The 24755-nt window shown below is 36.5% G+C and overlaps 1 protein-coding gene across 4 annotated transcripts in view; it reads left to right on the forward strand.

The window, feature by feature from the left end:
- The window catches only part of LOC123763619 (carboxypeptidase D), a 51966-nt gene that overhangs the window by 18857 nt on the left and 8354 nt on the right, over positions 1 to 24755 (forward strand). For all 4 annotated transcript variants that reach the window (XM_045750850.2, XM_045750848.2, XM_069304526.1 and 1 more), the window contains 16 exons: positions 1295 to 1380; positions 2594 to 2791; positions 4266 to 4505; positions 4773 to 4939; positions 5519 to 5783; positions 7543 to 7756; positions 8092 to 8251; positions 9666 to 9768; positions 10747 to 10872; positions 11723 to 11831; positions 18412 to 18548; positions 19183 to 19367; positions 22380 to 22532; positions 22882 to 23087; positions 23247 to 23410; positions 23716 to 23850. In XM_045750850.2, the coding sequence (XP_045606806.2) occupies positions 1295 to 1380; positions 2594 to 2791; positions 4266 to 4505; positions 4773 to 4939; positions 5519 to 5783; positions 7543 to 7756; positions 8092 to 8251; positions 9666 to 9768; positions 10747 to 10872; positions 11723 to 11831; positions 18412 to 18548; positions 19183 to 19367; positions 22380 to 22532; positions 22882 to 23087; positions 23247 to 23410; positions 23716 to 23850 (2648 nt within the window). The remainder of the gene's footprint in view (positions 1 to 1294; positions 1381 to 2593; positions 2792 to 4265; positions 4506 to 4772; positions 4940 to 5518; positions 5784 to 7542; positions 7757 to 8091; positions 8252 to 9665; positions 9769 to 10746; positions 10873 to 11722; positions 11832 to 18411; positions 18549 to 19182; positions 19368 to 22379; positions 22533 to 22881; positions 23088 to 23246; positions 23411 to 23715; positions 23851 to 24755) is intronic.

The following is a 24755-nucleotide window of genomic DNA, read 5'->3' on the forward strand; positions in this document are numbered from 1 at the left end:
CTAATGAGATAGCTGTGTATTAATGATCTTGTTAAAATAATTGTTTAATTGGTAATTAAAAATGTATCCAAATTGTACAAACCATTACTATTGTTCACATTGTATGCTTTGTAATCTGAACTAAAGCAATAATGTATCTATTAAAATGCCTTTTCAATTTGCTATTGAAGAAGACATCTCTCAATCAATTTGGTGAGAATTTTCATTCAAATGAATAACCTGATTTACCTGAGGGGCCACAAACCCTTGTGTCCTCAACAGGACAGGAACCCCGCAGCTTGTCAAAGGTCCCCCATTTGCCTTGATGTGGCAAAACTATATTTTCATAATTAAACAGATTTATGGGCTACCGCTCTAGTGGTTAGTAGATTGAGGCTCCGATGGCCCAAGTGATAAAGAGAGAGAAGAGAGGTTTGGCATGGCTCAGTATAGATGTCAGTTTTTTTTAACCTAATTTTAGATATCATTTGACTATCAAGATAATTGTTCTTTGGTTCGATGTTGGGGGCAGACAAGGGTAAGAGTTGATGGTGCTTGTAAAGAAATATCTTTCTGAGAAGCCAATTTAATAAGTAAAGTTTGAAGAAAAATGTTTGATTAATTTCTTAGTTTCAGTAAAAAAAAATAATTTCCAAAATAATAATAATAATGGCAGTTTCATGATGATGATGATTTGACAAGCCATGGGATTTCTTAAATAAAAATAAAAAAAATCAAAAAAAATCAAATGTTTATTCAGGTAAAGTACATACATACAAGGTGTGATACAAACATTGATGGATTTATAGATGGCGTTAGTACATACAATGCCTAAAGCCACTATTACGCAAAGCGTTTCTGGCAGTGCTATTATTACAGCCACTATTACAGCAAAGCGCTGATGATAAAATCAGCAATCTGCATCCTGAACTCACAATTGTGGGCCCTGGTTGAATCTCCTTGTTAGGATGCAAATAATTGGTCATATTTCCTTTAACCTGATACCATCTGTTCACCTAGCAGTAAACAGGCTTCCAGGAGTTAGAGAATTGTTGAGAGTTACATCCTGAGAAATGTCAGCAGTTGAGATAAAACAACTGCTTTGCAGCAGTTGAAATAAAGGGGCCTCGATAAACCTAAATATTGGATTGCTGTCTACAAAAATGGGAATTAAATATAGGCTTTTTCTTGGCAGTCTTACCAGTCTTGAATAGTTAATGCTGCTTGACCTTGTATCTCATGGTTTTACATTTAGTAGCTTTATATTTGTATTATCAAGAAAAGTCTTAATTTGGCCTCCTCCTTGTTTATCCAGGAGATTATGGAGGAGTTATGGGAAGAAGCAATGCAAATGGGATTGATCTCAACCGTAACTTCCCAGATCAGTACTTTTTTACCAAGGTAATGTAATTTTTTTTTTTTTTTTTTTTTAATTTAAAGACATTGTGCATAGCTCAAATTCTCATAGTATGTGTTTGATAAATTATCTTATTTATTCATTTTAATTTTTTCATTTTCTGAAAGTTAAAGTTTGTGGTTTTAAACAATAATATAAATTTTTTATTTTAGATCCACCTAACTTTGATTATATATTTTGAGAATTTAAGTTATGAGGAAACTGCAGAAGGCCTACCGGCGTATGCAAGGCAACTTATATTTATTCCCACCAAACTCACTCTTATGTATGTCTAAACCTACGCTTTAAACCAGTGGTCCCACCTCTGTTATGTTGCTCAGTTGCTCAGTAATCTGTTCCATAAATCAACAACCCAAGTTCCATACCAGTACAGTATTTATTTACCCAGTTCTTTTTCTGTATTAAATTTGGATCCAGTATTTTGTTTTTGTATTGATACATTGAATACTTTATTTATATCCTCTTTGTCATAAACTTTCATTCATTTGCATACCCGAGTTATGTCACCCCTTACTCCTTGCGTTTATAGAGAATGTAAATTAAGTTTGTCTAATCTTTCTTCGTAAGGGAGGTTCTAATTCCTGGGATTAACTTTGTCATCCTTCTCTGTGTACATTCTAGTGAATTTATGTCCTTTATATACTATGGTTACCCAAACTGAACTTCATAATCTAAATGATGTCCAACACTGGCAAAATTAAGCTGAAGTAACATGTAATGTTATATATATGACTTAATGCTTCTTTTTTTGATAGGACTCCTGATACTGTATTCTATTTGTCTTATTCCATTTATTTATATATTGAATGTTTGGCTATTAATCATGACTCCCAGATCATCTTTGCATTCAGATTTGTCAATTTAAATATTTTCAAACTAATATCTGGTAACTAATATCATTACCGAGGCTCAGAACCCTACATGCGTTGGCATTTAAGCTGCATCTACCAATCTTTTGTCTATTCTAAAATTATTTATATTACCTTGTAGCAATTTTATTTTATGAGTTTATTGTCCCCCTTTGTATAATATGCAAAGTATATTAAGTATAACAGTCTATATTTTGAACAACTATATTATATATAGGTTCTATCATTTATGGGAGGTAGGTTGAATAATTTGTTAATTAAGTTACCCAGTGAAATATGTTAGATATATAGTTTGGCATTTTGTATGATTGGCTTATAATTCCTTCAGGATGATGAAAGACAGCCAGAAACCCTCGCTGTTATGAAGTGGGTGAAGCAGTATCCATTTGTCTTGTCTGCTAATCTTCATGGTGGTTCACTTGTTGCCAACTATCCGTGGGATGATAACCCTCGTAGCCAGGGTGGTGTGTACAGCAAGTGTCCGGATGATGACGTCTTCAAGAAATTGGCCAAGGCATATTCATTTGTAAGTGTGTTGTATACTGTATTTTCTTATTCAGAAATTATAATGGTTAATGTGTTAAGTGACCAAAATCATCTCATAATTGTTAGAAACTACCACTAATTTAGATATTGTGGAAAATGTGTGCCTAAATTGCCACAGGGCAGTTTTTTCAAGTATTTCAATATACTGTACAGGTATTACATTAGCTTTAGAAAACAGTAGGAATGGATTTGTGTACCAAATACAGTGTCTTCATAGATGAGTATATTTAATAAGTTCTTAATTTTTTTTATTGCTGTATTTTAGTACTTGTAGGTTCAAGACAGTACTGTATTTACCACACTAGAGTGATGACAGGAATAGTTAATGAGTTATTCAGCGAACTCTTGTTTGTATAATCTGGTGTGGAAAGTGTGTGTTCCAACTGGAGATTTGCTGAATCAAAGTTTGTTGAATTGAGGTTCCACTGTTGTCTTCGAACCATTTAAAAATGCCACTGACGCATATCTCACACAACATGCTAGCTGTATTCCTCTTCAGTATTGATATCTTTATAAGTCTTGTTTCTTTTGACCAGTGGTGCCATTCTTGCTCCTTCCCAATTATTTTCTTACTTACCTTGCAACCTGATATTTTGTGGGAAATTTTATATGAATGGTTATTCCAATTATTTTAGTTTCTGCTATTGTTAATGCATTATGGTTTGCATCCTTGTTTTTTTTTTTTTTTTTCAAGTTCATTTACTTTGTTTGAAATTCCATCAGCATTTTATTACTAAATCTTTAGGCTTTACATTGTTATTGTTCTCTTTTTGGGCAGCTCCCAACCTAAGGATGTGGTAGCAGTGAGGAAATGAAGGTTAGTGATGATGGTGAGGAAGGGCATCTTGTTGAAGGAGTGTGTGTGTGATTGAAGTACAGAAACTTGCAGATATTGTGGGGGGGGGGGGTTGAATGTGCCAGTGGTTGTGGAGGAATGTGGAGAGGGCAATAAGAGGATGATAGGGCAGAAGGTTGTTGGTAGGTATGGCTGGGGGAGAGTTAGGTTATGGATGTGGATCTCTGGTTTATTGTTTTGTAAACACTGTTGAATGACTGTCATTGTTCATCTTGCTGGTTGTTCAATTGGTTTTCTGTCTATTGTTGTTCTGTTGCTGCATGTGGTTGCCAATCTGGAGGCCCCATGGAGTAGGGAGTTCTACCCCATGCTGCCCTTTTCTCTCTCTCTCCTCTGACCTCCATTTCTTCTCTTTCCTTACCCTTTTCCATGATCTTTTGCTACATCATTCTAACTGTTTCTTAATTACCTTTTTTCCTCTTCATATCATTTCTCAGGTGTTTATACATGTGCATGCTAATTGTTTGTCTTATTTCTTTATTGTTGTGTCAGTGTATTAGTCTTATTACATAATATTTAGTGATTAGAAGCATAAACTTATTGGGAAGTGTCAAGCATATGGTTTGTATTGATTGACATTAAATGTTCTTCTGTTTAGGCTCACCCAAGAATGCCTATGGGAAAGGAGTGCAACTCCAATACAGTAGCTTTCAGAGATGGCATTACAAACGGAGCCAAGTGGTACAGCGTATCGGGTGGCATGCAGGATTGGAACTACCTCAATTCCAACTGTTTTGAAATCACTGTTGAAATGTCTTGCCACAAATACCCACCAACAAAAGACTTGCCAAAATACTGGATGGAAAATAAAAAGTCTCTTCTGGCATTCATGGAGCAGGTTAGTTAACTAAAAGTGACGGTAATTAATTTGTTACCCAGACTTATAGTAGTGTTTAAAGTGATTATACTAAATTCTTGCAAATATAACTGTCTTTCAACCAGACATAAGAGCTGGAGAAGATGCAGCCTTGTGGCTGCATCTTCTTCTTTCTTGTTTTTATTCTAACAACGATTTTATTGCTCTACTCAATATTAAAAGCCTATTAGAATTGTAAGTTAAAAAGCACTTGCTTGGAATAAAATGGTATATTTTTTGTGTTAACAGGTACAAACAGGAGTTAAAGGATTTATATTGGATAAGAGTGGCAACCCAATCAGCAATGCAACCGTCAGCGTAGCTGGTATTGATCACGATATTGTGTCTGCTTCTGATGGTGACTATTGGAGACTTTTGGCACCTAGCGAATATTTGGTCACAGCTTATGCTAATGGGTAACTTTCTTATGTATTTTGTTATTTTTTATTACTATTTATATTTCCCAAATTCCCCTCCCCCCCCCCCCCCTCTCCAAGAGTGTTTGTAAATTTAATGTGAAAATAATGTTTCCTTAACAAAGGAAAAGTTTTCATCATTAAATAGCTGTTATTTGCTGGGTAAGTAGGTCTTTATATATGTGTCTTGCTTATTATCTATGTTTGGGTTTTCAGAGAAACTATGTTGGTTCCTTATTGTTTTTAACTCTTTGCCCAGCATGTATTGACAATATTGTCAATACATGGTAATTACTTAATAAAGCGACCAGAATTTTTGCTGAGAAGGTTGCTTTTCATATTCACTATATTTTTTCCTATCGTCAACATTTTTCCCATCAGATTTTATTGTTCATCGTTAAGCTACTTTATTGCCAAAAGTCAGAGGGATCAATTGATTTGCCTCTAGTGCTTCTGTTTACTTACGCCATTTTATAGTATAATATTAATGTTAATAATAGTAATATAGTATAATGTTTGGGTGATAAATCTTTATTAAATTTTTCTGTTGACTTTTTATGCACAATATAATTATTACAGGTATGAAGCTAGTAGTGTGAATGTTGAGGTGCCACACCTGTGGGCTGTTCAAGTCAATTTTACTCTCAAAGCTGATGATTCATCTACATGGTCTGCTGAAGACGACTTTGGTGCGGAGGACAACCTCATGCAGGATTATCTTAATAACTCTGCACTAAATGCAGCAATGGCTGATATTGAGAACAAGTACAAGGATGTTGCAGAATTTCTGGCAAATGATAATGCTTGGAGTATGAAGGTGCATGCTCTTCGAATGGGGACTGAGGTATTTTCATATGTTTTTGTTTTACTCGTCTATATTACCTTACAATTGCGGGGACTGCAATCCAACAGTCAGCCCACTCCTGCAATTTGTCAAGGTTTTCATGTAGCACTCTACAGGCTTCTTTAATTTATACTTTGCTCATTAGTTTTGCATTGTCTGCAAATAATGCCATGTGCAAACTTACCCCTTTTTATAGGTCACCCACATAGATTAGAAATTGCAGCAAGCTCAGGATCTAACCTTCAGGTACTCCAGTTGTTGCATCTCCACTCGTTGATGTCGCATCTCTGATCATGACTCTGTTCTCTGTTTATTAGGTACACCTGTACCCGGTTCAGTGTCTGTCCATTTATCGCAGCCAGCACCCGAGTCTTTTGCATGAGTATTTTACAAGGAACTATATCAAATGCTTTTTAATAGTTTAGGAAGATGCAATTTATCCAGCTTTCTCTTGCTGTATCTTTTTGAATTTGAAATAAAACTCTTACGGTTCAGAGAGTACTTTCTGCTTCCAAAGTCATCTTGTGTGGCTAAATATTTAATGATCTCCAGATGCTCTACAGTCAGTCCTTGGTTATCTTTTCCTGTTGAGTGCTTTGCATGGGATACATATTAGTATCCCACATAGTGAGATCATTAAAAAATTTATGGCTTCCTGCCTCTCCCTTTCCTTTTCTTGAAAGGGAGAAAAGTATTAAAATAAAATTTTCCAGCTATCTGGATGTGCACCTGCCTTATAATTTTGTCAAAGATCTCAGGGCCTATCAAGTATCCCCATTGCATCTTTCAGTGTCTGATCTGGCCCCAGTTCCAACATTACATTTAGTACCATCAGCTGTCCTTCTACTGCCTCAGTGAGTTCAGCATTGTTTCTGTCCTCCTGCCATCCTGTTTCCCAGTTTCTCCTCTCTGATTATGCTTGATATGCTTTTTGGTATATATTGTCGAGTTCCCGACACCACAAAGTGTCACTTTTTATGAGAAGCTTCCATTGTTTACTTTGATCACATGCTGTCTTGATATTACGTTTCTCCTTATGTGGCTGTGGGATGGAGTGACTATTTTAATTTACACTTCAGGATAGTGAAATTTCTGCATAAATCTTTGGTTCAATTTGGGCTCCCGTTACAGGCACAAGTTGCAAAATTGTAGCTCAGAAACTATTCATTAAGCTCTTGATGGACTCTTTTTATCTGAGCAAGCTATTCAGACACTTTTGTGCCCTGTCTTCCTTCTTTCATCTTTCACCTTATATTTGTTTTTGTTTTTTTCATCATGAGTGGTGGTGTCGTTAGGGTGGTGTTGGTGGTCCGGTCTTGTCACTGCATGGCATCTAAATCGAGGTTTTCATTGTTTTGATTGGTTATTAGGTTAGCGAGAGCCTGCAGTGGCTCTCATGGTTGAAGACATCACTGGGGCTCTTGAGAGATCTCTGCTTGTGAACAGACATTTTGAGGTAAAGTTATTCTGGCTGAAATAACTGTCTTAGTGCCTTGGAAAAAATCTTAAATGATCCTGCAAGAATGTCCCAGTCCATGTGGGACTGGTGCCTTGGACTGTCCATTGACTGTCCAGGGGTTCTATGATATCACACACCTGAGTGGCAAAGTAGCTTACTCAGAAGATTTTTACAAGCATATATTTTTCTTCATGAGATATACTGTAGTACTTTCTTGTTTGGCCAGTAGTAGAACCCTTAATGCTTTAATTATAATTTGTATTTATTAAGTGTTTACAGTGGTTTTTATTTCGTCAACAGAATGAGAGAGGCATTGATAACCGTGTGCGTGTGCTGATATTTGGAGGCCTGTATGGAGCTCAGCCTGTAGGACGGGAATTGGTCATTCGATTAGCAAGACACCTTGGTGCTGGTTGGGCAAAGAAAAATAGAGAAATACAGAAACTTCTGCAAGAAACACAGATTTTCTTAGTACCAGCTGTTGATACTAATGGCTTTGATAGAGCCGAGCCAGGTAAACAATCGACAGAGAAGGGGGTTTGTGATGGTGTACGTAGGATCTGTGGTAGGGAGACTGGGAAGGTCTTCCTTGATTGCCATAAAACATTTTAGCCCATATCTGGTTTATTATTTCTGAGCTATTACACTTGGTTGCTCCCTATGACAAGATCCTACTGATCCCTGATTTAGCTATAGTGCAGTCTGGATCTTTTACAATTTTAATCCACATAGGTTTATTAATTTTAGTTGAATGACCTTATATAATAAAAAAAAAACACTAAACATAGTCGTCATTTATTACTGAATAGAGCTTTGTTCTGCACATTGCTGTAACAATTATATTTTCAGGCATGTGTGGCTACAGTAGAAAAAGTGAGCTTGATAATGAAGTTGGAGGAATGTTCGCACCAGAAATTGTTGATGAGTATGCCGAGGCAACAGTGAACATGCTGAGCCAGATCAAGCCTCATGCAGTACTGTCTCTTGAGTCGGGTGGTATCTTCATGAGGTAAGTCTCTTGAGTCATTGTTTTACTTTTGAGTGATGAGAGGAGTTTAAGTGTGAAAATAGTAGACACATCACCAAGGAAAATGCCCTACAAATTTGTTTCCAAGTCGAGAAAAAACCAGTACAGTATATTTAAACCTGAGTACAAGGTAATGTCACTAAAACAGCACTACATGTTTATGCAATGTCTCCCTGGTTCTTTAATTCCTGGTATACAGTATACATGTATGTACAGTATTTGTATGGATGGGTTAGTTGATAAAAGGCAAGAACACCTGGAGTGAGGGTAGTAGGATGTTATCTTGAGGTTATCTTGAGATGATTTCGGGGCTTTTTAGTGTCCCCGCGGCCCGGTCCTCAACCAGGCCTCCACCCCCAGGAAGCAGCCCGTGACAGCTGACTAACACCCAGGTACCTATTTTACTGCTAGGTAACAGGGGCATAGGGTGAAAGAAACTCTGCCCATTGTTTCTCGCCGGCGCCTGGGATCGAACCCAGGACCACAGGATCACAAGTCCAGCGTGCTGTCCGCTCGGCCGGATGCCTGTGGATCATTTAATGAGAAAGGTGAACAAGTGTGAAAAAAGAGGATCAGGATGTAGAGACATATGGCCAGTACTGTATATTGAAAAGGAAGAGGAGATCACTTTATGAAAGAGTTTGGGGGAGTTTAGAGAACTTGAAAGATTTTTCTCCTGGATAAACATGTGCTGTAGCTGCCCCCAAATTAGAAGCGCCCAGGAAAGAGAACTATATCTTGGCTGTAGAATCTATACATCTGGGAGAAGCAGAATACCTGAACTCAGAAATATGCTTTGGGATTGTTGAAAGCTGCTTTCTGAGCAAATGATTCTGCTGCTCCTGCACTCCTTTTCTTGCTATGACTTAAGTGTCCTGTCGTAAGTCGGAATGTATGAGGGGCTGGAGGACGTTGTCAGGGTCACAGTGGTGCTGTCACCTGGTGATGGGCAGTCAGGAACAGGCATACTATGTTAATTTCTTGTTGGGCCTAACATTGGCTGTTACATCACATTGGTAACTTTACTGGGGCTCTGCAAGACTTGTGGCTGGGAACAAACATCTCTCAATACAGTAATTGTTATTGTGGCTAGATTGACATTGTCTCCCAGGCACCTTAAAATTGTCATAATGGGATGCTGTAGGCACTGTATCTTTGGTGTGTAGGCACTGTATCTTTGGTGATTGTGTCGGTCCTGTATCTCTTTCATACTCAAATGTCCATGTTTAGTTCAATATATTTCTGAGAACACAAGAATTGTTAACTTAGAAAGGAGCTTTATATAAGCTCATAGCATATGCATATTTTGCTATACTGTATAACTATTACTATATATTGTCTAAAATTACTGCGATGATTGCTGATGACAAAAGATGATGTGGCTAATCTTCTACAGGTTTCCTCATGATGATCCATCAGCTAACTCTACTACTCCAGATGAGGCGGTCTTCCAGTTTTTGACAGAAGCATATGCGAAGGCACATCCTACTATGCTGCAGGTAATATTACTATTGGTACTAAATTATAAGAGGAATGTATTGGTTATAAGAGTACCGTATTTCTGTACAGTATTTTGTAGCGCTGGCTGCGGTGGCTGTGACGACAAACCACCTCGTACACCAAACAATCACCTGGCAAGACCGGCCCCAGGCCAGGATGTGATGGGAGAAAATTTATCCACAAGTTATTCACAGGCAATAGAAATGTCTTTCTGAATTTATCCTCTACATACCAATGACCAGATAAAGGAATCGGTTAACTGAAGGGAATGGCTGTCAGTACTTATCGACTTAAGCTATTTTTTAATTTCTTGTGAATGGAATAAAAAATGTGTTTGATGAATTTGTGGAGATAAATTTGTTTAGAAAATGATACCACAATTATGTCTGTAGATTAAATTCTTTCTGATACATTATCCAAAATATATTGAGGTATAAGGTTCTGGCCTGGTGCAAAGATACTTATGTCAACTCGGTTTTGGTTGTCGGCCACATAGTTAAATCACCCTTTCTTAAGGGTTCCATCAGTATAAACATGTACTGTGTATATATTTAAATTATACCCTCCTTTGGCATATTTTTAGCCCATAAACATTGGAACTTTCCCCTTTTCATTTATCTGTGAAAACAAAATACTAAATCATTTATTTTATTTTATAAAATTGAAGTGTACTGTAATACAGGTATTTGTATACTACTTATTCTAATAAAAGTGTCATGAAGTATAATGTACAGTAGTTCAAAATGTTATATTTTGAGGTAAAATTCATATTTTCAGTAGTGTGTTGTGTATAATTGAGAGCCTCATAATTTCTTGTACATTTGTTATTATTTTGCATAACAAATATGCAATTAATGACAGTGTATGTACAGAAGATGACAAGCCATCCAGGAGTATTGTATTTGCAATGTCAGTTGCAAGATGTGTGTTTTTATTCACAGTAATATCTGTAATATTAAGTGGTTACTCTCTTGCAGAGTGAAAATCCATGCCTGGTTTTAAACAGACAAGCTCCTTCAGGCATCCTTCATGGACAGGCTCTTGGTGTATACAAGAATTCTCTTTTGGAGTATACTTACAAAAATCTTCAGGGTACATTGACGGTAAGTTTAAATGTATTAAAGTTTGTTTCTGTAGGCAACTGCTATCTTCTAAGTTGGGGGTTGCCATACATTTGTATTTTCCAGGACATGTCTTGGATTCGGGTGTCAAAATTTGAGTTTTGATTTTTTTTTTTAAATTCTCCAAAAATCTGGAATTATTACTTCATTCCATTACTTAAGAAATTATCTACCGTATATATGTACAGTATATATATATTTACCTATATAACTATATTTATCTATGTATGTAGTACTTATGCAGTGACTTCTTCGCCTTTATAAAGTCCAATAAGGCATTGCTGAAAAAAATCAGATCTACAGAAAAATATTGATGAGCACAAGAATGTCATGACCATTACTGCCTTCACTACCTTGCGTACTCCCTACAACATCCTCACTCTCACTTATGTCCTGCTGTGACTATTACCCCTCCTTCAACTATTTTGTTGTTGGTGGATTTAGATTGTTTTGTTGGCGGATTCTGAGGGTTTTTTCTTAGTAGATTTGGGATTTTTTGTTGGCAGATAAAGATTTTTTTAAGGGTCATGACTTTAATGATAGTTAAAAGGCTTATGCTTTAATTTCATTTGCTTTCCCAAACTCGGTACTTTCTGCTTTCATTACATGTTAATATATATATAATTGTTGTTTTATTTGAAGTAAGGAGAAATTTGGTTGCAAAATACTGTTGTAGACTGGTAAAGTATTTGACAACTTATTATATATATTTATATATTTATTGATAATTTTTAAGCAGGGTTAATCACATTTCTTTGGGTTAATAAATCTTGCTGTTACTTTCACATTTTAATGTGGAATAGTAACATATTTTATCCATTATTACTTTTAGGTTGCTGCTCATGTAAGCTGTTGTAATTACCCCGCTGCAAGAGAACTGCCCACCCTCTGGAGACAAAATAAAGATTCTCTTCTGTCTTTCATACATGCTGCTCACCAAGGTAACTTAACCAGTCATGCTCAGAGTCATATTAAAGAGTCTAACTTGCTTAGTATTCCTCTAACCTTTATTCCACTTAAAAATTTCCTTATAGGAACTAAAAATGAAGTAGACAGCTTCAATCGAGCTGGGAATCCAAAGACTGAGAGTGAAGAGGGAAATAAGGCCATACCTATTCCTCTATCATTTATTATACATACTAGTATTGTTGAGGGAATTAGTACCGGTAATGTTACAAAAGCTGAAGATGCTCACACGGCTGGTGTAAACAATGGAACTTATGAGGAAGCTCACCATGGTAATGTAACTAACCAAGATTCATCACACATTGAAAATAATTATTCTTTTCCCATTCCCACTGCATTTATCCTTACTGAACATTCTCCAGTTGAAACTAAAGCCCATGCAGACAGCATTACTCAAAGCAATAATCAGAAAACTGGTAACACAGAGATGATCGAGTCCATCTCTATACCTCTTTCATTTATTAATATTTTTGATACTCTTGATAAAAGTAATGGGTCAAGAATTGTGGTCCTTGAAGGTATTAATGACAAGAGTGGAACTTCTGGGGATAAACAGACTGTATTAATACCCCTTAATTTTTTGCCTAGCATTGAAAATGGGACAATTCTAAATCACACTAATAAGGAAATTACTAAGGTCGACTAACTCCTTTATAATTTTGCAGATAATTTTGGTATTTTAAAATTAGAAAAGTAAGAAAATGCTTAGTGATGTCTCTGGAACTTTTCATTTGGTTCCTGTGCCGTTCATTGGAGTATTTTTTTTTTTTACTGTATGTATTTTTGCGTACTAGTAACAAAATTGTGTAGAAAATGCCCACATGTAATATAAAAATATATACTACTGTATTAATGTTGGTTACATTTATCTGCACCACAAATAAAATTTTCTAGAAATTTCCTTTGTAATCCAGTCGTCTTTCTAGACAATCATTGTACAATTGAATCATAATTTTCCATTGCATTGGAATTCCTTTTGAACTTTCATTTGATCAAGACATCACTGGGACAGTACAGTACTGGAAATCACAGCTTCAGCTGATATTTATCACTGAATAACAAATTATCACATTCTCTCTAAAAAAAAAAAATCCTCTAAATAACCTAACTGATCCCAGTACCTGACCCAAGGCCTAAATCCATAGACAAGTACAGTAATTTATATCTTCTAGTAGCTGATTATGAAGAATTTTATGAAATCTGTCCGATCTCTATCATTCGGCTGCTCCCTTGAGTAAAATCCCACTGTCATTTGACATGGACTGTTCAGTCAGGAGCCACAGAGAATTTTCACACATTTGCGTATTGTACTGTGTCACTGGAGAAATAATAAAGCTCAGAAATGACCATCAGAGGTCTTTCTACAAAATAATCAAAGCCCTATTAGGCCATCATTTGTGTAATCAAAGTTGGACAAAAATGAGAGCTCTCACCTCTCATTTTGACTTTGTACTGCTAACTCTTTGGTTCACTAACTTGAGCCAACTCACATGCAACCTTACTAAACCAAATATTAATTGGGTGAAGGTGTTCTAGATGAAGTCTTGAATTAAGTGGGGAAAAATGCATTAAGCGAGATGGCATTTGCGTTATCCTCCTTCTTGTATACAACTTGGTTTTATTTATTGCCTTATTTATCACTGTGTGGGTAGGTGTAGCTTGCACATTTTATATTATTTATTTGTAAATAATTGTAAATTTTACTGAATTTTAGACATATTGGACATACAATCATGGCTGCTATTAATTTTAGAAATACGTACTGTATACCAAAATATTTATAAAGTATATGTCATATTTATTTAATGGGTATTGCCTTTTTAATTTTATCAGATCACCTGAATTAAAATTTAGAGCAATATTTGCAAATCCTATAAATAGTGTTTTCTTAAATGTGTTTGTTGCTAATTTGTAAATATTTTTTAAATGTTTGATTTCTTAAAATGTAAAAGGAAAGCATGTATTCTATTCTTCAATATAAAAATGTTATATTGAAAGTTATCTCATTCATTTGCATTTATTGTATTTTTCCACTACAAAAGTTGTATTTAAAGAATCTGAACCATGGTAACACTGATAGAAATTCTGAAACTTAATCATATTTCAAATATACCAGCACTCATTCTAAAGATAAATTACAAGGAATGCGCAACACAAAGGCTGGAGTTTTAAGAAAAGTACCCAGGAAATATACATCACGTCCTGAAATAGCATTAAGGTCAGTTATGTAAATGAAGGTTGTGTGCTAATGCTATAATACGTTTGCTTAAGAGAACTGTGTCAGGGTTACCTTACCTTTAGGTTACCTTGATGTGCTTCCGGGGCTTAGCGTCCCCGCAGCCCGGTTGTCGATCAGGCCTCCTAGGGCTAGATTCACGAAGAAATTACGCAAACACTTACGAACCTGAACATCTTTTCTCAATCTTTGGCGGCATTGTTTACAATTATTAAACAGTTAATGAGCTACGAAGCACCAGGAGGCTGGTTATAGCAATAACAACAGTTGATTGGCAAATTTTCAGGCTTGTAAACTGTTTAATAAATGTAACCAAAGCCATCAAAGATTGAGGATAGATGTACATGTTCGTAAGTACTTGCGTAACTGCTTCGTGAATCTGGCCCCTGGTTGCTGGTAACTTAACTACAAAACTGGAGCATTGTTAACATTTGATATATTGCTAATACATGACTTTGACTATAAGTTCTACTTTGGTGATGACCTCAGGATATTCTTAAGCTATCTTCAATTGCTTGTGGATTGTATATTGTAATTACATTTGATATGATAATCTATCCAGTGACATTACCAATCTCTTCTTTGGTGCTAGGGGGGGATTTATTGTAGATTTTCTTCATCTACCATCATAACTACTCAATGCCATTGTGGTTATTTAATGTTGACATGGATAAAGTCATGAAGAAGTTAAGGTAAGATTAGAGTAACATCTATGCAATAAATAGACATACAGTAGCAGGAGTAACTGGAGAAAGTTATTTTATATATATGCAAAGGATACAGGGGGCTTTTAGCAGTCAGTGAAACATAATCAGAGTTAACAGTCTTCTACCTCATGACTATTTAAGTGATTGTAGACAAAAATTACTGGTGATGATATAGAGAAATAGAAATTGTGTGTGTGAAGTATATGTGAATGGTGACATACTGGAAGTTGCCGATCTGTTTAGGTTGTGTGATTTGCTACAAGAGGAATTTGTGTAATCGATGTTGAGATTAGGGAGAATCAGAGATGGGAAGTGGCTAATGCAATATAAAGTTCTGGCAAGTATGTACGGTTACAAGATGATGATGTGGTAGATACATTAAAAATCAAGAGTTAAAGCAATAGAAGTGAATTATTTGAGAAGAATGGGTTGTGTTAGGATAATAAATAGAGCAAGGATTAAAAAATGTTTGGTGAGATGGGAAGTGCATATGTTAATAAACCACAAGATAGAGGAATGTATTAACGTGAATTTAAGGACAGGAGGATGAGGATGAAAGGAAGGATAGGAGTAAGGTTGGCTGACATGGTTTAGTGAGTGTGTGGGGATGCAGGGGAGTGGGTATGAATAACAAATGGTATATTGTTAGGAGCAAGGATAAGTGGAAATGGTTGTGTTAGGGGGAAGTGAATGTATTTATAATGTATGTACTGTGTGTAGATACAAGTTAGTGAGGAGCAGTGTACACTTGGTCTCACGGTGAGTGCTGATGTTGATGACTGCTTGTGTGGTAGTGCTCATTTGCCTGTGATGATGTATATTGGGAATGATAAACTTAATGGATAGTTTTAATGTTTTATTTCAACCCATCCTCCTGCTTAGATAGTACTTTTGTAACTATGTTGATCATTGTACATACATGGACGTAATGGATAATTAGACAGTAGAATTTGGTATTATTCACTTGCCAGAGTCTAATAAAAATAAAGTTAAAAGCCAAACCTAAATATTCCTAGACCTAGTATAGCACATATATATACACTGTACTATATTAGACCTCTGATAGCATATATTAGGCATAGGAAGGTTAGGTTAGGTTACATTTTCTCTGCAACATCAATACATAAACTTTTCTGGTTTGTCCAAATTTAATAGTACTGATTTCTACTTTTCCATTGCCAATTAGGTCAATGTATGTATGATGGTCCTTATGATTACTATAAGTACCATCTAACCAGGAGAATGGGGGTGTTTATTTATTTAATATATTTGATGATTATATACTGTTACTTTTTTATCTGGACTGCTACTGGCCCACCCCCATGTATTCGTTGCCTTTTTTGGTTGAATGTTGGTTGTAGTTATACACAACAGACACTTCAGTAGTTTTATTGAGTGAGGCAACAAGGTGTATAACTGGCCAGCCGAGGTCCAACCTGCTGTGGGTCTGTGAGAATACTGAGGCCTGCTGGGAGCACGGCTGGTGCGCCTCTGTCTGGCATGACGTCAAGAGGCCTACTCGCCTGTGATTGATTATGTTTCAACCGTCATACAGTTTGAGTATTAACACCTGAGTGGTGGCAATGGGGGAATGATAATGGATTTCGACTTTTGTATGCATTTGATGTTAAATATGTGGCACCTTTTGTAAAGCATTGGTTAAGGTGAAGGTTGACTTTCAATAAAATAAATTATGCAATCATCATGTAGCTTTGATTTCAAACCTCTATTTTATGAAGAGATTGGTTTAGTTACTGGAATTGTATTATGTAAATTATAATGTAATAAATGAATGATATTGAATTTTAACATTCTAATTGAACATTTTGACATAAAGGTAGGCAAATGTGACTGTATATGTGAGTTTACAAATGTGAGTTCCTCTGTTCTGAGCTGATTTTTATTCCAAATCTAAGTAAGCAGCCTGCCAGAAAGGGGGTGAGCTCGTACATGAACATGTCAGTGTTTGAGGAAAATGCAAAATTAAAAAAAAAAAAGTACAAACTAAGAAAGACTGTTAAAGATTACAGGATGACCTTGAGAAACTTGAGGATTGGGAAGACAGATTGCTGCTTGATTTCAAACCCAGCAAGTATAAAGTAATGAAGATGGAAAGGGGAAAAGAGGTGACTGGAACAAATTGCACTATAAGAGCTAGGCAATTAAAGATATGAAAAAGGAAGACATGGAAGTAGACATACTACCACAGGCACCTAAAGTGTATGTAAATAGAGTAGCCTCAGCAGCATGTGTAAAAACTTAACAAACATAAGAACAGTATTTCAAGATCAAGACCATGTCTATTTCAAGACAATTTACACACTATGCCAGTTTAATCTTAAAATAGGTGACGAACCAAACTCAAATGGACCAAACTCTCACAAGTCGAGCCTGGCCTCGGGCCGGGCTTGGGGAGTAGAAGAACTCCCAGAACCCCATCAAGCAGATTAGGTAGCACTGAGTTGAAACAAAGTTGAAAATATCTTAAAAATTTGGAACACGGCTAGTGCTTGAATGAAGTGTTGTGACGGGTAGTGCAATCATCAGGAAAACCTACTCAAGCTTAAAAATAAATTAAGAAAAATGTAGCAACATTACACCTGCAACCAAAACCAAAGGATAGATCCTCCACATAATTAGACAAGGTTGAAAGTGGAAACAGACTCCTTTGTTGTTTTGAAAAGGAAAATTTAATGCCAAGGTGCAGGTACTGAAAAAGATATATCTGCTACTGAAAGTCTTTGTTAAACAGTGCCAGGGAAGTAGCCCTGAAACCTAGCTGTAGTAGATAGCAATAAGTGGCACATTAAAGATAGTTATATATGCAATGAAACAGACTGTAAAGTGGTAATCTGAAAACAGTAAAAAAAAATTATTAAAAAAATTGGCAACGTTCAAAGCCAAAGTTATGTTGATGGAGGCTAAACAAAGTTAAGCTGTCGATTCCACCGCTACGTGTGTGGTGACGGGTAATGCCATCTGCTGGTGGCAGGGAAGAGCTTGTTCCTGGGATTGTAGTTTGCATAGTGATAATTGACATTCCTTGCTTTACCAGTTACTACATGAAGGGTGTGTTGAAGATAATGTTTCTCCCTCTTACAATAGTGAGCTGGCACCTCAATAGTAGTGGCTGGTTTGGTTCAACTCCATCTTCCTTCCCTCATTTTGTTTTGTCAAGACCATTTAATTTGTAAATGTTTTTGTTATGAGGAACAGTGTTGATGAGAACCTAGAGAGCATCTGAGTGACATCATCTTGGAAAATGATATCGAAAGAAAACTTTTAAGAGGAAGAAGAGTTAAGGTAATATAACAACTGAGCCCAATCTCTTGAACTGGATGGTAGAGTGACGGTCTCACTTCTTACAGGTCGGCGTTCAATTCCCAAACGTCGAAGTGGCTGAGCACCATTCCTTTCCGCCATTGTATCCCAAATCCTTATCCTCATCCCTTCCAAGTGCTATATAGTTGTAATGACCTAGTATAGTACATCCTTCTCATAATTGCCTTACCTATAACCAAGTCCCTGATCTTATACACCTTAATTATAAAGTTAGTGTTGTATGCAAATCTGCACCATTGTACAATTTTGATGCCATTCTTGTTTTACCAGGTGTGGCAGGGCAGGTGGTAGATGAGGAGGGCCACCCAGTACTGTCAGCCACGGTGCAGGTGGATGGTAATGTACTGAAGCTAAATGATCAGGCCACCTTTAGGAAGCTGCTTCCTACTGGCTCTCACAGCCTTAAGGTGATGACTCTCCTTTAAAAGTACTTTTGTGTTAAGATGGGAATTTGAGGGAGTTTGGTCAGTCTTCACAATATTCCCATTAGGAATTTTTGGTTTCACATGTACTGTGTTTCTCAATATTGTTCTATCTCTGCTTCCTAGTCAATTTGCAATAGATAAAACGCTTTTTCATAAAGAAGACTTGATTTTTTAAATTTTAACCCATTTTATTTGTAAATTGCAAATTTTTTCTTTTTCTTTTTAATGAAGTAAACTTTATGAAAATACATATAGAGTATAATGATTGAAATATAGTATACATTCTAAGTGCCACTGTTTGCTACAGAAGCATGATGTATATGTATAGCATCTGGAATAGTGACCGCAAGCTTTGAATGTCCTGCCTTTAGTGTGGGGGAAATGGGATATATACGTGAGGCAAGAACATATATTTTTGATGCTAGGAGAATTATGTAAATGATGAAGTTATCTTAAACTTCTGACCTTTAGAATATAGTCATTTATTTTGTATTGGTTGCTGTTTATCAACATTTGGGATACACTTTCATGTCTTAAGTGTATAATAATTTATTGTTTTACTATTGCCAAAATGGAGAATAAACTTGAAGTGCTATTATATATTTAATATTTTCAGGTAACATCCAGTGACCTGGAAAATAAGACATTGAATTTCTTAGTTGAAGCCCACAAGGAAATGCCAGCAAGTGTAACATTAGATTCACTGAAAGACTCTAATATTTTGTACCATTCCTATTATGGAACTGAAGACAAGCTTCGTAAACTCAATTCCAACTACTCAAAAATATCAAATCTGTACAGGTATAGTTCACAGCTGCATTTTATTCTTTTAAATGTTGTGTACTGACATGTTTGTACTGTACTAGCAATTGAAAATGTAAAATTAGTTTAAAAATATAATCGACTTTCAATGATCTGAAATTTAAATTGATGCATAAATACAATACAGTACTGGTATATGAAAAAATATTGTAAGACAACTTTTAAATTAGGAACAAGTGTGTATTAGCTTTTCCATTCGGTGTTGCCTCAGGAAATGTTTTCCGCCTACCATGAAATGGACCAGTTACTGTACTGTGAAGCCAAGGCCGGCTGATATTCTGTCTTGACATTGACAGAATGTTTTCAAGTAGTCCCACTTGATAAAAAGATTGTATGTTGCCAAGAAAGATTCATTCACTTACACCCAAAACCCCCTTGCAAGAACGGTTTGGCATCATGGAGCCATGCACTAACTGCTGATTAACCCACCTTATATTTTCCTCACCTCTTTCCCACCACTATTATTCACTAAAGTGACCTGTGTTTGTTATTAGAAAACTTGGTTTTGCTATCTAGTGGGCTCATACTATTATGTATTGTATGCTTTACAAATGTGTCGATATACGGTTATTGTGTGTGTCTGGATTCAGTAACCTACTGGTGTTAGTTATTTTGGCTGTGCTGGTTTAGTTAGTGGGTCAGTAGTGGCGAGTCATCTTGAGTTCAATTCACTCCTTACGCAGTTCCTTGGGATTTTGTTCCGGTATGTTCAGTCACACTTCAACTTTGCATGATAATTTAATTCCTGTATATCTTAGGCTTCATCTGATAGCATTGTCTTTATTTTTATTATATTTATTTTAACTGGTTTATTTCTGTTATAGGATTCCCTCACCCGTTTTGTCTTGAAGTTATTCACAGAACACAAGTCATTCGGCCAGGTCTCTTTTTACGAACTGCAGCCTGGTTAGACCATGGAAAGTGGCCTAGGTTACAACCTAGTTTGTGCTTCCCTGCTTTCTTAACCATGGTGAATGAAAATGGGAATTGCTCAATTCTGCTTTGTGGAGTTTACATTTTTAAAAACCATCCTGTTACCCGGATCTTTTCTTAATTCTTCGCTCGGATCTGAGGTCGTTGAACCTAATACTGTATTTACTATGGTTTTTTATGGGATTTTGGTTGTCACCATTATTTGAGGATTGGTTGTTTCAGTCATTATTTTTGTTGATTTTGACTTCATGTATTCACTTGGGTGAACCTTTTGTTCTTTACCATTTTGGGCTTCTAATCTTTAGATTTAGGATAACTTTCATGTGTGTCTTCCTGAATCCATCATTGTTTGCCAAGATTGTGATGAGTTTACTTTGATGGCAGCCTCTCTTGGTATGGGCTTTATGTGGCAATCAGTCCCTTCTCTTGTCCACCATTCATCATCCAAGTCATTTTTTTCTACCCCTGTTTTAGAGGAGCTTTGTATTGAAGGCAAAGCTTTCTCATTTGTCCCACAAATTGGTGAAATCGGCCATGGTCTTATCTCCAATTCTCCATGCTCATGATGTACAGGTATTTGTTGCCCTCAAGGAATTCTTCTCCACTCTGTCCTGTGCTTACGTCAAGGCAGAGTTTCTTTCACCCTATGCCCCTGTTACCTAGTAGTAAATAGGTACTTGGGAGTTAGTCAGCTGTCACGGGCTGCTTCCTGGGGGTGGAGGCCTGGGCCACAGGGACACTAAAGTCCCGAAATCAACTAAAGATAACCTCAAGAAGGCCTAGGCATTTGGGAGGTCAAACTGCATGTATGTTTCTAGATACTTTCCAAAGCTCTCCTATCTTCACTGCAGTATGTTCCACCCAGACGACATCCTCTCGATACTCATCTCTTTGAACAGGTTCTTGGAGTCTGGATGTTTGAAGTTCCTGGAAAACAGTTACTCTTCTAACACCTCTCTGCAGCATGGGTAAATTCCACACCTCTTCTTACAGGTTGTTTTGCATGAAGTAGCAACCAAGTGCTACAGCCCAGCAATAAATCTTCAAGTGTAGATGAAATGCTCTTATCTAAACAACATACTCGCTCATATTTCCTCCCTTTTTCACTCGACTTTTAACTGTGTTGTCTGGAGTTGTAGTGAATCGAAATGTGAGGCAGTCAAATCAGTTTTTTGTTCCTTGGTATCTGCCTGACATGCCCATGTCTCACCACTGCTGTGTGGCCTTTGGCTGCCACTCTACCATCTGACTGCTGTTGGATAGTTAGATTCTTTGGTTTTATGATTCCAATTTGCCAACTGCTGCCATGGTCATTCATGTATGGTATGTGGCTTGGGTTTGCTTTCCTCATTTTCTGTTTGATTCCTTGATTTTGCTGCCTTGTCCTCCTTCAATATGCAGCCTGGTTTTCAGGGGGAGGCTGCTAAATTCCCAGATTCTGTTGACATGGAGTGTGCTACCATCTAGTGGAAGTCTGGAGTAGTAGCTAGTGATCTGTTCAATAATTTCCAGATCTGTAATTGAGTTTCCTTGTGAATCCAAGGTTTCGCTTGCAGGTAGTGTTGGAAATAATTTCCTGTGTCTGGTAGTGAGCTAGTCACCAAGTGCTGGATTGAGATGTCTGCTATCTCGTCACCTCAATTTATGTGGCGAGCCCATCGGTAGAGATTCCTGCCACAGTGAGGGAGTAGGTTAATAGATCCTGGCTTGTTTTGTGGTGTCTGCAAATTATATGGGTACATGGCTCTGGGGGCAACTGAAAGGTCATTCAGAGAGAAGCATTTCAATATTCTTAAAGCCCCATATTATTTTTTCATGAATTATACATAATAAATTGATTTAATGTGAGTGGCAATATATCTCTTATTATTTTTTCAAGGCTTCCTCTATTTGTGTCCCTGAAAGCAGATATGTTGATAAATGGTTTTATTATTGTTGAAATCATAGACAAGTTAAAACTTTAAGGCAAAAAATGTATTACCCCCAGTATGTAGTTCAGGACATATTTACTCAGTGTTTCATAGGCTTCACACAATTTTGTTATTCTTGATATTACAGCATTGGACGCAGTGCCCAGAGTCGGCAAATTCTAGCTATAGAAATAGATGTAGATTCAGAAGCAAAGCAGCCAAATCTGCCAACAGTTGCTGTGATTGGAGGCCTTGGAGAAAGTGACAGAGGTGGCAAGGAGTTGGTTCTGGAATTAACAAAGTAAGCATGGTAGATTATTTGCACTTGTAGTACATTAAAGCATATTCAGTCATTTCTCATGAATTCCTGTAATTACCAAGATTTGACATCTCTCTGGCTATTGTTGCATAATAAAATTAAAAACCTTGTTATTATTCATGAAAATAATTAGAAGAATTTTGAGCTTGTGGCTCTGTTGCACCCAAAAATATTTATTCAATATATTAAATTTGACAATTTTTTGTAATCTTTCATATTATTGTAAAAATCAAGTACTGAATTTTAGGAATTGTACATAGTGGTGGTGTCCCTGAGCTAAAAGAAATGCATCCTCTTAAGGTTGATGCTATTGTTTGCTGTGTGTTTTCAGATACTTGCTCTCGCGTTATGGTCACGATGCAACAGTCAATAAAATCTTACAAAATGCTAAAGTTCACTTGGTGCCAACCTTGAACTCGGACGCTACTGCAGACATTCCAAAATCTCCAGGACAAGAGGGAGGAGTTGAATGTCATACCAAAATAAATACCAAAAACAGCAATGGCATTGAGCTTGATTCAAATTTCATTGTGAAAGGTAGGTTTAATATAACATTTAGGTGGCTGAGATTCAACATTTCAGGTTCTTCTTGATCTCATGACCATCTGGCTTACTCCAAAATATACACCTATGTAACACTTAATGAATCTGGAGTAATGAGAATCTTGTGGAAGTACTCTACTGGTCTTTTTTTAGATCCGGAAATAGAAGACACCTCTCCACCTGAGGTCTCTGCAGTTCGTGAATGGATGGCTGATCACAAGTTCACCTTAGCTCTGATACTCAGGGGAGGTGCTCAGGGTGTAGCTGTGCCTTTTTCTGCTTCTCATGACTCGTCATTCCTCTCTCCTGATGCTGAGGTTTGTACAAAAATATTTTTTTTATACATACTGTAGTAATAGTAGTAGTAGTTGACATTCTGGAGTCACAGGAGACTATACCTAATATTAGTTTGTCATGTTTTCTATTACTGTATTAGGCAGTCACATCAAGGGGGGTATTGGATTATTTGTTTGTGTTTACAGTATCTGTTTTCCACTCCTAACTGTTGATGGGAGATCATTTCAGAAAGACATTGCTGTACAGTATAAGATAATTATTAATGTGTGTAAATTTTTGTATGCTCCTTTTCTCTGTAGTATACAAAAATGAATTTTCTCGGCAGATACTGCAGCGACTCGGAGCCATTTACTCTGCTGCTGCTGGGCTTCCTCAGGAAGCATCCATGTGTGGGAACGTGAAGTTAGTTAACGGCACAACTCATGATGGAGTGATAAACCCACATTCAGGAAGTCTCATAGTGAGTTGCAATATCACACTACATGTACATTTATCACAAATAATTTTAAATTTTCAAAAATAAAAAAGGAAGAATAATGTATTCTTATGTGATTTTAAATATATATTTTATATTTAATTTACTTGTACAGTATCTAATTTTAAAAAGTTGCTTGTACAGCATCTGAATTTTGATACTTAATATCCCTTACTATGCCACTCACCAACATTCACTGTATCTGTAACAATTCACTGAAACTATTTTAATCTTGTTTATGTAATGGGTGTTTTAATATTCTATATAACTTGCAATGACACAGATAATGGATAATATACTGTAGCTTGCTACGCCATGCACAATTTTGTTGATCTGGATACAGATACAGACCATACTGTATATAATAATAATGTTTATTGTTGAGCTAAAAGGATTGACAAGTCATAAGAAATGTGGTGTGCCTACCTTCAGTTCTTGTGTGTGTGTGGGAAGCAGGATTCCGCTCAAGAGCCCTACCTGGTGCATTTATACTTCCCAACGTTCCATTTGTCTGTCATACCTACTCTTGAAACAGTGAATGAATGGTTCAAGCTCATTGCACTTGTTTACCATTCTAACAGCAGTACTAGTTTTTCTTCACATTTCTGTGGCACATCTGTGCCCCCCCCCCCCTTGTTTTGTTGTCCCTTACTTGGAAGAGATTCTATATTCACAGCCTTTTTTCCTCAATATCTTTTATGTTATGATCATGTCACATATTTTCCTGCTGTCATCCTAACTGTGCATATGAAGAGCAAGCCCTAGGGGCCAAACCTCATAGTAATTAGTGCCTAGTTCATTTATACTCCATTCTAGCATGCTATTGTACGTGCTCTAGAGTCTGTTAATGTAATACAGTGTTTGGAATTAAGAAATTAGCATATACTAAA

The sequence above is a fragment of the Procambarus clarkii genome, chromosome 52 (genome assembly GCF_040958095.1).
Source record: "Procambarus clarkii isolate CNS0578487 chromosome 52, FALCON_Pclarkii_2.0, whole genome shotgun sequence".
NCBI classification, from domain to species: domain Eukaryota; kingdom Metazoa; phylum Arthropoda; class Malacostraca; order Decapoda; family Cambaridae; genus Procambarus; species Procambarus clarkii.